Raw genomic sequence first — 12,757 nt, forward strand, 5'->3', positions numbered from 1 at the left:
TTCCTGATACATGCTATTTAACCTAGCTCTAGGATTATTTTTACATAACTGTCAAAGATCAATTAAGTAACTGATTACCTTACCAATGATTTGAAAAAAAAATGTACAATCTAAAAAAATGAAAAAAAAAGTTTATAATAAATAAAAAAAATTAAACACAATTCATATTTAAAAAAAAAAATTGCAAAACAAACAAAGTAAAATTTAATATAAAATTAGTTATATAAATATAATATAAAAAACAAATAAGCTAAAAAAAATAATAATCAAATTACAAACACATCATTCCAAATTAATAAAACTTGATTAAAAGTAAAATTATGGCATAAAACAACTTTTATACAAAAATATGGGAAAATAAACCCATAAAAGTGAAATTTTTAAAAAAAGCCATAGATTAACTTTTTTTTTTTTTGAAAAAATTATATTTTTGCAAACTCTATTAAAAATCTCATATAAAATGTAATTTCAAAATTCAATGAAAACATTCGGTAAAAAAAATAGTGCAAAATAATAAACATAAAACTTGCACAATCATATTAATAGTGACAACAAAAGCAGAGTACAATTAAATTAACCATATTTGGCCGACTGGACAAGACTATTAATGATGTTAAGCTCTTAATAACTCACTTAATTGTTACATTTGATAAGAAAGAGTTTGACTACTGGTTCAAGTTCCCTCTATTAATCAATAATAGTGAACCAAAGTGTGCTTAAAGAATATTATTCAAAATTCAAAAGGGCAATGGACTAAGCCTAGCCTTGGGGACACAAACCAAGGAATGAGCCCTTGGGAGGGTCAAGCCAGGTCCCTCGTCCATATTAACACTTCCATTCACTTTCCACTCAAAGCATTGGAGCATTGAAGCAAGGCTTGTATGAACAATTTGCAATCCAAGAGTAGTACCAGGGCACACTCTTCTTCCACTCCCAAATGGCAAAAGTTGAAAGTGTTGTCCTCTAACATCTACTTGCCTGAAATTTTCACTTCCTTCTTCATTATAAAACCTCTCTGGCTTGAACTCAAGTGGGCTTTCCCAGTGGTTTGGGTCCTTGCTGATGGCCCAAACATTGATCAACAATCGAGTATTCTCTTTAATCTCATAGCCATCAATAGCACACGTTTCAGAGGCTACTCTGCTCAATATTGGGCCAGGTGGGTGAAGTCTTAGTGTCTCTTTCACAATAGCTTGAATGTAAGGAAAGTTGGCCACATCTGACTCTTCTACTAGTCTTGTTTTGCCAACTACAGAATCAACTTCTTCCATTGCTTTCTTCATTATTTTTGGGTGGTTTATCAGCTCAGCTAGGGCCCATTCCAAAGTAATGGAAGATGTGTTTGTCCCAGCTACAAATACGTCCTGTAAAATGATGATTAAAAATCGATAAAACAATGTAAAAGCATTTAAAAAAGTGACTGTATATTAATAAAAATCAATCATCCTTTAATTAATTAATTTAATAGTTCAAATAGTCAGGCTTTTAAAAAAAAGAATATACGTCAGCCATTTGAATTTGTCAATGATTCAGATTGAAAGCAGTTATATATTCATGGCGATAATTCTATATAATCTTGGAGTTAAAGCAAAAATATATATATATATATATATAAACTTTGGAGTAAAATATAGTCAAATTTAGGCTCTGCGCCAAACAACCTTTTTGTATATACGTAATAGGCCGTGCACGTATGCCAATAAACCTAAGTATTCATGTACAATTCTCAAAACTTGACACTCATCACTAGCAATTTGATCATATGAATTGTGAATTATTTTTTATTCAGAAAACAAGAGATTAAAGAGAAAAAATTAACAGACGACACATGCATATATAATGATTCATATGTGTAAATAAACATAATTATGCAACGTACCAGGAAGAATGATTTAATGTTTTCTTTGGTTAATTGGACATTATCGGTGCCCTCTTCATCAGAGATTTGAAGCAAAATATCCAGGAAGTCTCTTGGAACATGATTTTCTCCAATCCTCTCTGCTCTATGCTCTTTGATGATATTCTCAATCAAGTTGTCAAACTTGTCATGAATCACCTTACTCTTTTTCTTAAGTCCCTGCAAGTCTAAGTTCTTACAGAACCAAATGAAATCCGAAACATTAAAAGTTCCAACAATTTCAGCTGATCCATTGATTGCCTCAGTGATCTCATCAGCTTCATCATCATTATGGGCACACCTTTTGCTCATGATCATTCTCGATATGATATTGTTTGTAAGCTTTTTCAGCTCTTTCCCAACATCAACGGATTCATTTGACTCAGCCTTTTTAAGAATGGACGTTAAGAATCTCTTTCTTTCTTCAACCCTAACGGGAAGAAGAAGGTTAAGAGTTTTGCCACCAAGAAGCTGAGACATGCAAACCTTCTTCAAGAACTTCCAGTAAGGACCGTACGGGGAAAATGTCAAGTCGGGTGAAGGATAAGAAAGGTGGTTGAGGATACTCGGCGGAGGGCGGCTAGAGAAGGCGGCTTCATGAGTTTTGAAAAACTCTTTGGCCATTTCTGGGGAGGAAGCAACTACCGTTGGGACAGAGCCAAGATAGAGATGCATCAAGGGTCCATAGCGGTTTGAGAGTTTGTAGAGAGACTGGTGTGGTAAGGGACCAAGGTGGTGAAGGTGTCCAATGATTGGGAGAGCAGATGGGCTCGGTGGAAGTCGACCCTTGGTGCGACTTTTGGAGAATATGGTTCGAACCACTATGGTCGACACTAACCAAAGCAAGGAAAGTATGATGAAATTTTGGAGATTTTCCATGGTTGATTTTGTGTTTTTCTCTCTCGAGTGAGGAACGAAACTACCAAGACTGAGAGAGTAGTTTTGGAAAATAAGAGCAAGTGTGTGTGTTGATAGTTTTGAGGCCAACAATAGTATTGAGCAACACTTGTATTTTGAAGGTCAGTTCAGCAAAATGTCATCTATTTATATAGATGGCGCCTTGGGAACCCCAAAGGCAACGTAAAAAATAAAACCAAAAAATGGTAGCGAAATAATACAAGTTATTCACGTGATATATTTAGAATAGCATCGGCATCACACGTGTACTTTTTATAGTTTATTTTGGTTTTATATCAAGAGAGGTCTCAATATTTTTAAAAATTATCGCGTAAGTCTTATAAATTATGTGTAATTAGATATTCAAACTTATAAATTATGTGTAATTAGATATTCAAAACTTACTAAATGTGTATCATATAGTAAAACGTGATTTATAACTAGTTGATTTTTTTTGTAATTACACTAAAGCATCTATATAAGAATAATTTTGCGATCAAACAAATGATAATCTAATTAAGAAATTATAACTAATTAGATGTATTTGTACAAAATGATTTCCAAATATCCAAATAATTTAAAAAATATTAAAGATACTTTCTAGTAAAGTTGACACTTCTCTTGTTATAAACATACTTTCTCAGGGCTTACACAATAAGTCCCTGAGAAAGACGTGAATCTACATGACCAGAAATTACTTTATTCATAGTTGTCATAATGGAAAAAACTTTCTATTTGCATGAAAAAAAACAATAATATCTATTACTAAATATATACATACATATATATTATCACATAGGCGGCCTCATGTAAGTTATAATAAAACAAAACAACATAACTACTTGAATAATTCTTATGGAACATACGAAAAAGAAATTCTAAATAATGGAACAAATATTAATGGTTGAAAAGTAGATATTGAGTTATAATGTTTGTTTGTGAGATGCGAGTGGCAATGAAAGAGGGTGGTTGTTTCCGCCCATGCATGCTGGAGATGTTTTAGTCCAAAGCCAAAAGTCAAAGTTTTAATTTTGTCTTGCGGCGTCTTTTCTGGCCACTTGCGTAAAATCTATTATATTAATGTTTTCTTTTTTATTATTTGAATTTTACTCAAAAGTACACAAACATTTCATATTATTTTCTTGAAAATAAAGAAATGGAATGGAATTGAATGGGTTGGTGATGATCAGGGTCAGACTTCTAGAACATGAGAGTTAGGTGATCTTTTTTTGTTCTTCTCGGCGCCGCATGATATGTATGGGAAATAAACTATTCGATTATTGCTGATTAAATAAATATTATTAATTTACATCTTTTTGTTAGAGTTTTCTTTTTTGAAAATTAATTTTAATATTAAAAATTATAGGTTTTTACCATTTTTTTATTAATATGATCATATCCTATATATTGATATTGTTTGTAAAAATTTTTAAAAACTATTATAATCCCATATAAATATATATTTTTTTAAAAAGTAGGCCACAGTTTAGTTAGTGTGAAGTTTTAATTTTAATTGAGGTCTATTATTTTTAAAGGCAGTTTAGTAATTTTAATGTTGTTAATATCGTGTTTATATGTCATCATATACAATTATATAATTAATTTATAGTTTTATAATATTTTATAATTATAATTTTTTTATATTTCTTCTTCTTAATTATTCTCCACTTTTGTTATTATTTGCAATGGGTCAATAAAAGAATTGGTCAATTTTAAAGTCTTGTAAAAGAATAATAATGGCTTACAATATATTTCTAGAATGAATCTTAGATTTGAGATTTATTTGGAGAAAATTACACGTGGCATTCTTTTTTTTCATTTTATTTACAATTTTACTGTTGTTTTTTTTTATTTACTATTATACCGTTTTTTTTTTTATACTTTTTAAACTTTGTATACCGCTTTTTAATATTATATATTGCTTTATTTATTTTTCACGTATGGCGCGTGTACAATTTTTGGTACACGTTCTTGACATGTCTGCTGCATGTGTAGTCTAATCCTCATTTTTTCAGTCAAATTGTGGTATTTGGTATGGGGTTACTCATTTCCTCTATTTTCCAGTTGTGGTATAGTCTGTATAGGAGTTATAGGTTCATGGTTTAAGTCGTGGTCTTCTCATTTCCGCCAATGTCGAGGGTTTGTTCTTTAAATACTTGAAGAATTTGAGTAATGTCGATAACTCGATCGACCATTTCTCCATTATCAAAGTCTGTTACTGAAAAGACTAAGAAAATTTTTAAAAAAAAAGTTATGTTTGATTCGAGGAAAAAGGATTATGAGGAAGATTTTAGTGATTTTTGTGAGAAGAATTTGAGTAAGAGTGAGGGTTCTAGGTAGAGGAAGTACGTAAAGAAGAAATTTAGGGGGAAGTCTTCAGTTGATGATCGTCCAGTGAAGAAGGTTAAGGTAGTAGACGACGATGGTAATGATAGTGATGATTTGGAGATTGAAGTCCCTAAGAAAATCAAGGTATATATATATTAAGTTTCTATTTGTTTTCTGATTTTAAAATCATCATAAATGAGCCTCAAAATGTAGGCTCGTAAAGTGTAAGCTCGAAAGGATGGATCTTCTCCGAAGACTAAGTGCAATTTGAACCTTCATTGTAAGCTCGAAGAGGTTGGTCTCCGATGGTTAAGCTCGATGGAATCATTGGCTAATGATGAGGTTAACTAGAATGACGAGCTCGTGATGTTGGTTGATCTCGAAAGTGTGTAAATTGTATGTTCGAGGTCGATAGTCCAGTTTGAATGCGACTGCTGTTAGAAAATCCCTATTCCTTGGGGATTTGTTGTAGTCTGATAATAAATCCTGATTATCATGGGATATTACATGATTAATGTATTTAATTATATGTATTTCAAATTTGAATTGTAACTTCCCGAAATAAAGGGAAGATATTTTTGTTAACCAATCTATAAATAGATTGGAGAATTTCATTTGTAGATATGCACAATTTGGTACTAGGAATACTCTACAAATTGCTTTGTAAAAGCTTTAAGAGAATTCCACCACTCAATAGTATTGACTCGTGGACTAGGCTGATTTTAACTGCTGAACCAAGTAAAATCTCGATTGTTTAGGTTTATTTTCTTAATTATGTGTTTAGTGCTCTTCATATTTAAGTTGACGAAAAACGGTGTCAACAATTTGGTGCTTTCATTGAGAGCATTAAGTAAGTTGTTATATTGTTTAATTAGAAACCTCCTGAATTACCGATGGCCGCTACGAACAGCCCCAATATTGGTGGGCGATCATTGCCCCAAATAACGAAGGAACAAACTCCTCGCACTGAAGATTACCCGCGTCGACCTGGGTAGCAGCCCATGGCTGACCAGGGCCCAGAGGAAATGAGTGCATCCTCTGATTCCCAAGGATAGCCTGCTCCCAGGCCTGACGAGGATCTCTACTATAATCTGGAAAGATATACTCCTCTTGTTGAACTAGAGAATCGCCAACTGCACCAACAATTGGTAGAAGCTACAAGGCGCAACGAAGAGTTGGCCAGAAAAGCTGTTGAGGTCCGAGCACCACCCCGGAGGCCAAGAGGACATCCCCGAGGGAGCACGACCGCCAGGAGAGCTGAACAAGGGGCCCAGTAGGCTCAGCCGAGGCCCAGAACAAACCCTGGTGATGAACGCCTTGGAGAAATACTCAAGTAGAGGCTACTGACAATTTGATTGCGGAGGTGTCTATAGGAACATGGAATAACCGATTTCCTCCAGCTGCTCGGAACCCTAACCCTGAAGCAGTCAGGAACAACCCGGAACCTATCCAGGCCAATTCTGGACCATCTAGAACCAACAATGGGAGGCCACCACCATCACCTATAAGGCATCCACCATCTATAATAAGACAACCCTCACCAGTTCGAGAGGCACCACGACCTACACCACAGAGGCCCTCTCATAGTGGCAGTCGAGATGGGAACCGTCAGGCCAGACCCAAACATAGAGGCAAAAGAGAGGCTACTCGAGAACACAGAGCTCCCCAGCCGTCAGGAATCCATGTGTCGAGATCACAAACGGCTGGGGTGCGGAGGCCAGTGGATGATCCACCTCGTAACCACCGAACCCCTCAGCCAGAAAGAAATGTTAGCTTCGTAAGTGGGAGCTTAGACTACACTCAGTCTGTAAGCATATATAGTACCGAGCCCAAGAATACTGGAAATCAGTGTAATCATCCTGACCTTCGGGATCACCTGAATCATAGCCGGAGGTAGGCCAATCCCACAAACCCTGACTTACGCGACCATTTGAACAGTCGAAAACAACCGGCATATGGAAATCAGAATAACCCTATACCATGATAAGGACCTGAAGTTTTTATAAACAATAACCAGCTCTCCCAAGTTCAACCTCGCCCTCCAGTGGACTTGGTCCAGGAGAGAATTGACCAGCTCGAACAGGATGAAAGGAACAAGGATAAGGCTAAAGACTCCGATGAGGAGCTCGAGCCTTTTGCCCCGCATATCTCCAACACTCCATTTCCACAGGGGTTTAGAAAACCCCATGTAGCACCATTTGATGGGAACCCAGACCCATACAGTCATCTGAGCACATTCAATACCATCATGCGAGTCAACAATGTTGGTTATGAGCTCTGGCGTATGTTGTTCCCAGCTACTCTGACAGGACCAGCAAAAATTTGGTTTGAAAAGTTTAGAAGAAATTCGATCTCATCTTGGGATCAGCTAGCAAAGGAGTTTAAGAAGCAGTTCAAAGCCATGGTAGGCGTCATGCCCGAAGCCTCGGCTTTGACCAACATCAAACAACAACGAGGAGAGTCACTGAAGAGTTACCTTACAAGGTTTAATATAGAAGTAGCTCGAGCCAGCAATGTCGACGACAATGGTCACCTGATGGCTATAAGAGCTGGTATATTACCAGGGAGTCCTCTTTGGGAGGATATGCAAAGAAAACCCATAAGGTCATTAACAGAGTTCAATTTGTCAATGTAGAAAAGGCGAGGTCAGCATTAAATCTGACTTCTCAACCCGTAACTACAACAAAAAATGCTAACTCGACCTCGACCTCGGCTGCCCCATCGACGTAAAGACCCTTTAGGGATAACCCTTCAAAAAGAAAGAACAATGAAGGGAATCCCGAGGCTGACGGGGGGAAAAAGAAGAATAGAGACAAGTATTTCTCCATTTACATAGTGTATACCGAGCTCAATGAGACTTGGGAGAATATATTTCTTGACAATGAGAATCATGTCCTATTTAGACAACTTGACCCAATGCGGAATCAAAAGGAAAAGAGGGACTCCAATAAATACTGCAGATTCCAAAGGGACGTTGGACATACCACTGATGAGTGCTGACAACTGAAGGACGAGATTGAAGGCTTGATCTCGATGGGATTTGTTGAACAGTATGTGAGAAACCGGAATCCCAATTAAGCCTCAATAGGACAGAGGACAGCGTGTGCGCAACCTGCCCAACAGAACAACTCCCGAGCACGGGACGATGATCGACCTGTTGGGAAAATTTATACATGATCTTTATTAATTTTCATGTAGATCTAATATTAAACAAATTAATATGAGATAACCTAGAACATGTTTATAAAATTGAATTCATTGGGAAACAATGATAAGAATACTTACAGTACATGCAGCGGAATGAATGAGTCATTTCTTCAGTTTCTCTAACCCTTGTATCCTTTCTGTCGCAGAGTATTATCAAGAAACTGAACCGATCTTCAATTATCTTCACAGTCTTCCAAAGTATCCTTAGAATCACCTAGACAAGAGTGAGAAATTCTCAACACATGAGATAGATATAGAGAGAAGAAGAGAAAATAACTAAGAGGCTTAGAAAATGATTTGTGTTTAGAGAGAATCTAAAAACTATCAGAAGCTTGTGTTTTTGACTTCTGAACTTATGAACTTGTCTTATGTTTTCAACTCTCTTTAAGCACTCATTTTATAAACTCAATTAAGCCATTTATTTTAATTAAAAAATCAATAAAATAATAGCTGTTGACGCGGTTTTTCGCCAATAGTGTATTAAGTAATTAGCTGGAATAAACTAGTGCTTAAGGATAAATCGTAATAAGAATAACAACTCTTAAGTATGCTTAGAATGATGTAGTAAGAACACTCATTCCTTTTTTACGTGGTTCGAAGGCTAAAATCCCCCTAGTCCACGAGTCGACATTATTACTGTATATCTCTCTATATTTTGACAAAGTATTTGCATTACACCGAAAAACACAACCCCTTTTCTATCCCAGGTCTTGGTATTTATAGAAGAACCATCCCAGGATAGGTGTAGGGGACGTCACGTGAATACCCATCATTATTTGTGACCTGTCTAGCACAAATAATGAATATTACAATGTATATTAAGGTATGGTCTAATCATTAGGTAAAATTGATCATGGGTTGTTTGGCATAATCGGACATGTGATGTCTGATCACACATGTTTATATTACGTGTCCGAGAATTTAGGGATAAACGAACATGTGATGTCTGATCACGCACATTTATATATAACGTATCTAGCTTAATAAACTCTTGGACATGGCAGGTTGTCAGAGTACTACGACCTGAATATAATGCCAGCTGGTGCCCAGGATGCTGTATTTTATATCCATCTCTAACTCGTGACTTAATGCTTCGTATTCCTCAGCTCGTGTTATTAGCTGGGGAGTCGCATTGCCTTCGCAGAGGAAACATCAAATTATGGGTCCCTTAGTATTGTTCCTAGCTAGCCAACTGTACTCGAGCTGCATAAAAGACCCGGGCTGAATATCAGGGCGTACATTTGCCCCCCAAGTCCCTACCCGTGTCTTATGACGTCATTCTCTGACTGACACGGTGGGGACTCTTAAACTTCTGTTGTGATTACCCATGTTGGCTCATTACTTGAGTACTGGACACGTGGAACGTCGTGATTGGCGTATGTTCGGGCTTCAAGGATTGCATTAAATGGCCTGGCCACCTTTTTTGTCGCCGTTTAATCTTTCGAAACATGACCCTCGTATCTCGGATTAGCTTGATCGGATGGTCCACGTTTCTTTAGGCTTATTACATATAAATAGGGTTGGTGATTTTCAGCGTTCATCACCTCTCATTTGAAACTTTTCCTAATTTTCTCTCTTCTTAACTTCAAAAACCCTTCTTCCTTTTCTCATAAAATCCCAGAAATTTGGCACCGAAACCTTTGGAAACCCAGTCACCAAGGACCTTTTCAAGAACTCTCCTTCTACGTTGCTTATTCATTTCGTCGAAGAACACACTGTAAGTTTTCTGTTTTATTGGAACTTTTCTTTTACTGGTTTTTGTGTGTTTCTCTTCTTTCTTTATCATGCTAATCTGCACTTCACCGTCACTAGCATTAGGTTGTTCCCACACGTTTTTGGCACATAGGTTTCGGTTTAGGTTTATTGAGTAGGTCCTAAAATATATCTAGGATTGTGATGTTCATAAACTAGGTAAATGTTTGGGTAATTCCTGGATAATTTTTAGAAAAAACCCATTCGGCATGTAGAAGATGAAAGGCTTTTAGGGTTCGACATTAGGTTGCTTAGAGGCTACGCTTCTTGGGCGGTTTTGCTCTAAACCGCTCCCAAGGAGGGTAGTGGCTTGATTTTCTGACACACGGATCCCTAAATACTAGGGGTTTGCTGGGAAACCTAGGCGCGTAGCATAGGTAGCGCGTAGCACCATATCGCGGGCTGAGGTTGAATCAGCTCGTGTGTTAGAATCCTTAGCCTTTCTTTGTTATTTCTTGCCTATATAAAAATTCTACGTCACCCACTAAGAGTTCCATCGTTCTTGTTTGATAGGCGAGCTAATGGTACCCAAGAAAAGCGCGCCCAAAAAGAATGTCACTGGCTCGTCGTCCCAGCAAATCCACAAGGGAAAGGAGGTCATCCCTGATTCCCCCATTCCTCAATTCGGCCCCATGGTGGAGAAGGAGTTCGTGGTCGGACCTGACACATTTTTCGATGCTGAGAGGATAGTCTCCAAAATAATGACCCAAGGAAGGGTCAACAAGATCATTTTGTCCCACAACATCAAGGTTGGGAAGGGCATTCTCATTGCCCGACCTCCCTTCGAGGGGGAGAGGAGTTTTGCACCACTCCAGGATGATTTCGCGGCCTGGAATGATGAGCACCTAAAGGCCGGGGCCTTCCCCCCCTCGATCAGTACTTCGCTGACTTCCTCAATTACGTGAAGTTGGTGCCATTCACGCTCCCCCCAAACTCATACCGACTGCTGGCGGGGCTGAAGTACCTCTTGCTAAAGCAGATGTGGGATGTCCCCACCCCTGCGGATATCTTGTATTTCTTCTACCTTAAGGCTAGCCCGGACCAACAGGGAGGAGGCGATGGGCTCTGCTATCTGACCTGCTTCTCGAACTCACCTGCAATCATCGAGCTGCCCAACCACCCCAACGACTTTAAAGATCAGTTCTTTATATCGAATGGGTTTCGCAACTGGAAGCTCCGGTACTTCAACCGTCCTCGTAAGTCTCCTTTCCCTTCTTTGCTCAGAGAATTATTATTTTCATATTTGATTTTCTCGTGTGTATGCTGACTGGAGTATCTTCGTGCAGCCATTTTTGTGAGGACAACCAAATCAGTGACCCTTGGGGGTCAATACGATACCCTGGCGAGGCTTACGGCCAGTGAGAAGGATTACCTCCAGCTCGTGTTTGATGACACGATGCTGGCGTGTAAATTAATTTCTGAAGGCCAGACTTTGGCCTTGAGGAGGACGCGAGCTAATTTCCCGATAGCCCGTGAGCCAGTGCCCATTCCAGAGGGAGACGTTGCTGTAGATGACAGTGAAGGGCAAGAAGAGGCCGAGGTGCCGCTCGTGTGAAAGAGGCGAGCTCCTGAGGCTGCTCGGAACCTTGACGTGGATCGAGCTCTATCGGGGGCGGCAGCCTGTCCCTCCGACCAAGGTAACCCATACCCTTTTAGAGATCTAGATAGGGCTGCTGCCGACCATAGGCTAGTTAGGTTTAACCCCAACAAGCTCGTACATCGCCACCCTAGAGACTGTAATGCCCCAAAATCCCTAATAAGGTTTAGGACCTTGATTACGAGGTCGGGAGGGCCATAATTGATTTATTACGATATTAAATGGTTATATGCATGTTTATGTGAATTATATTATAATATGATGTTAAATGCATGCATGTGGGTCCACATTTTGTTACAGGGGTGTTTTGGTAATTTGGCCCGTTGATGGCGTCATTGTATATTTGTATGTATGTCGGTGACATATTTTTGAGACCACATTATAATGTGGATTTGTTCGAGCTATTCGACATGAGACGATCATGGAATATTAATTAGCAGTTTAGTCATAACAGGTTTAAGTTCGGGGATCGGGACGAGTCTCGGGGTGGTTTTAATGATTAGAGTGTTGTCGGGAATTAAATGGTAATAGGATATGAATCATTGGTGTTTGAGAATATTGAGAATAGCGGGAATTGGAGGGCATTAATTATAATTAATGAAATAGGTGCGAAAGGTTGATTTTTCCCTTGGTGGCTATTAAGGTTTTATTTTAGATTTGAGGGCATTTAGGTATTTTCACCCTTAAGGATTTATATCAGCCATTAAGGCTGTAGAAGTTTACCAAAAACAGAGTCTCCTTCCTCCTTCTCTCTCGATGGTTTTCTCCTCCATTTTTCTTTGAATTTTCAAGCTCTTTTTGAGGAACAAAGCAAGGAACCAAGCTGGGATAAGCTAGGGTTATGCCCCACCATTGAAGAGGGTGTGTTGTTGAGATTGAGGTGAGTTTTTAGCCATTAGAACTCTTGCTTTTGATCTATTTTCTTAGTTGAGTTCCAGCTGGTTTTTGAGTTGGAAAGTTGGGAATTGATTGGAGTTTTGGCTAGGGTTCTTGGGGTTGTGGTGCCTAGGACATGTGGAGGAGGTATTTGGGTTCATTTGGGACTTAATTTGATGTTTGGAAGCTTTTGGTTTGGGTTA

At 38.3% G+C, this 12,757-nt stretch overlaps 1 protein-coding gene across 1 annotated transcript; it reads right to left on the bottom strand.

Moving 5' to 3' along the window:
- Positions 1 to 514: 514 nt before the first annotated feature.
- On the bottom strand, positions 515 to 2,892 carry LOC133831358 (cytochrome P450 93A3-like). The gene is made up of 2 exons (XM_062261616.1): positions 1,880 to 2,892; positions 515 to 1,364 (listed from the first exon to the last, which is right to left on the bottom strand). The coding sequence occupies exons 1-2, from the start codon at positions 2,774 to 2,776 to the stop codon at positions 738 to 740; spliced, it is 1,524 nt and encodes a 507-aa protein (XP_062117600.1). The 5' UTR covers positions 2,777 to 2,892; the 3' UTR covers positions 515 to 737.
- Positions 2,893 to 12,757: the final 9,865 nt, after the last annotated feature.

The sequence above is a fragment of the Humulus lupulus genome, chromosome 4 (genome assembly GCF_963169125.1).
Source record: "Humulus lupulus chromosome 4, drHumLupu1.1, whole genome shotgun sequence".
In the NCBI taxonomy this organism is placed as follows: domain Eukaryota; kingdom Viridiplantae; phylum Streptophyta; class Magnoliopsida; order Rosales; family Cannabaceae; genus Humulus; species Humulus lupulus.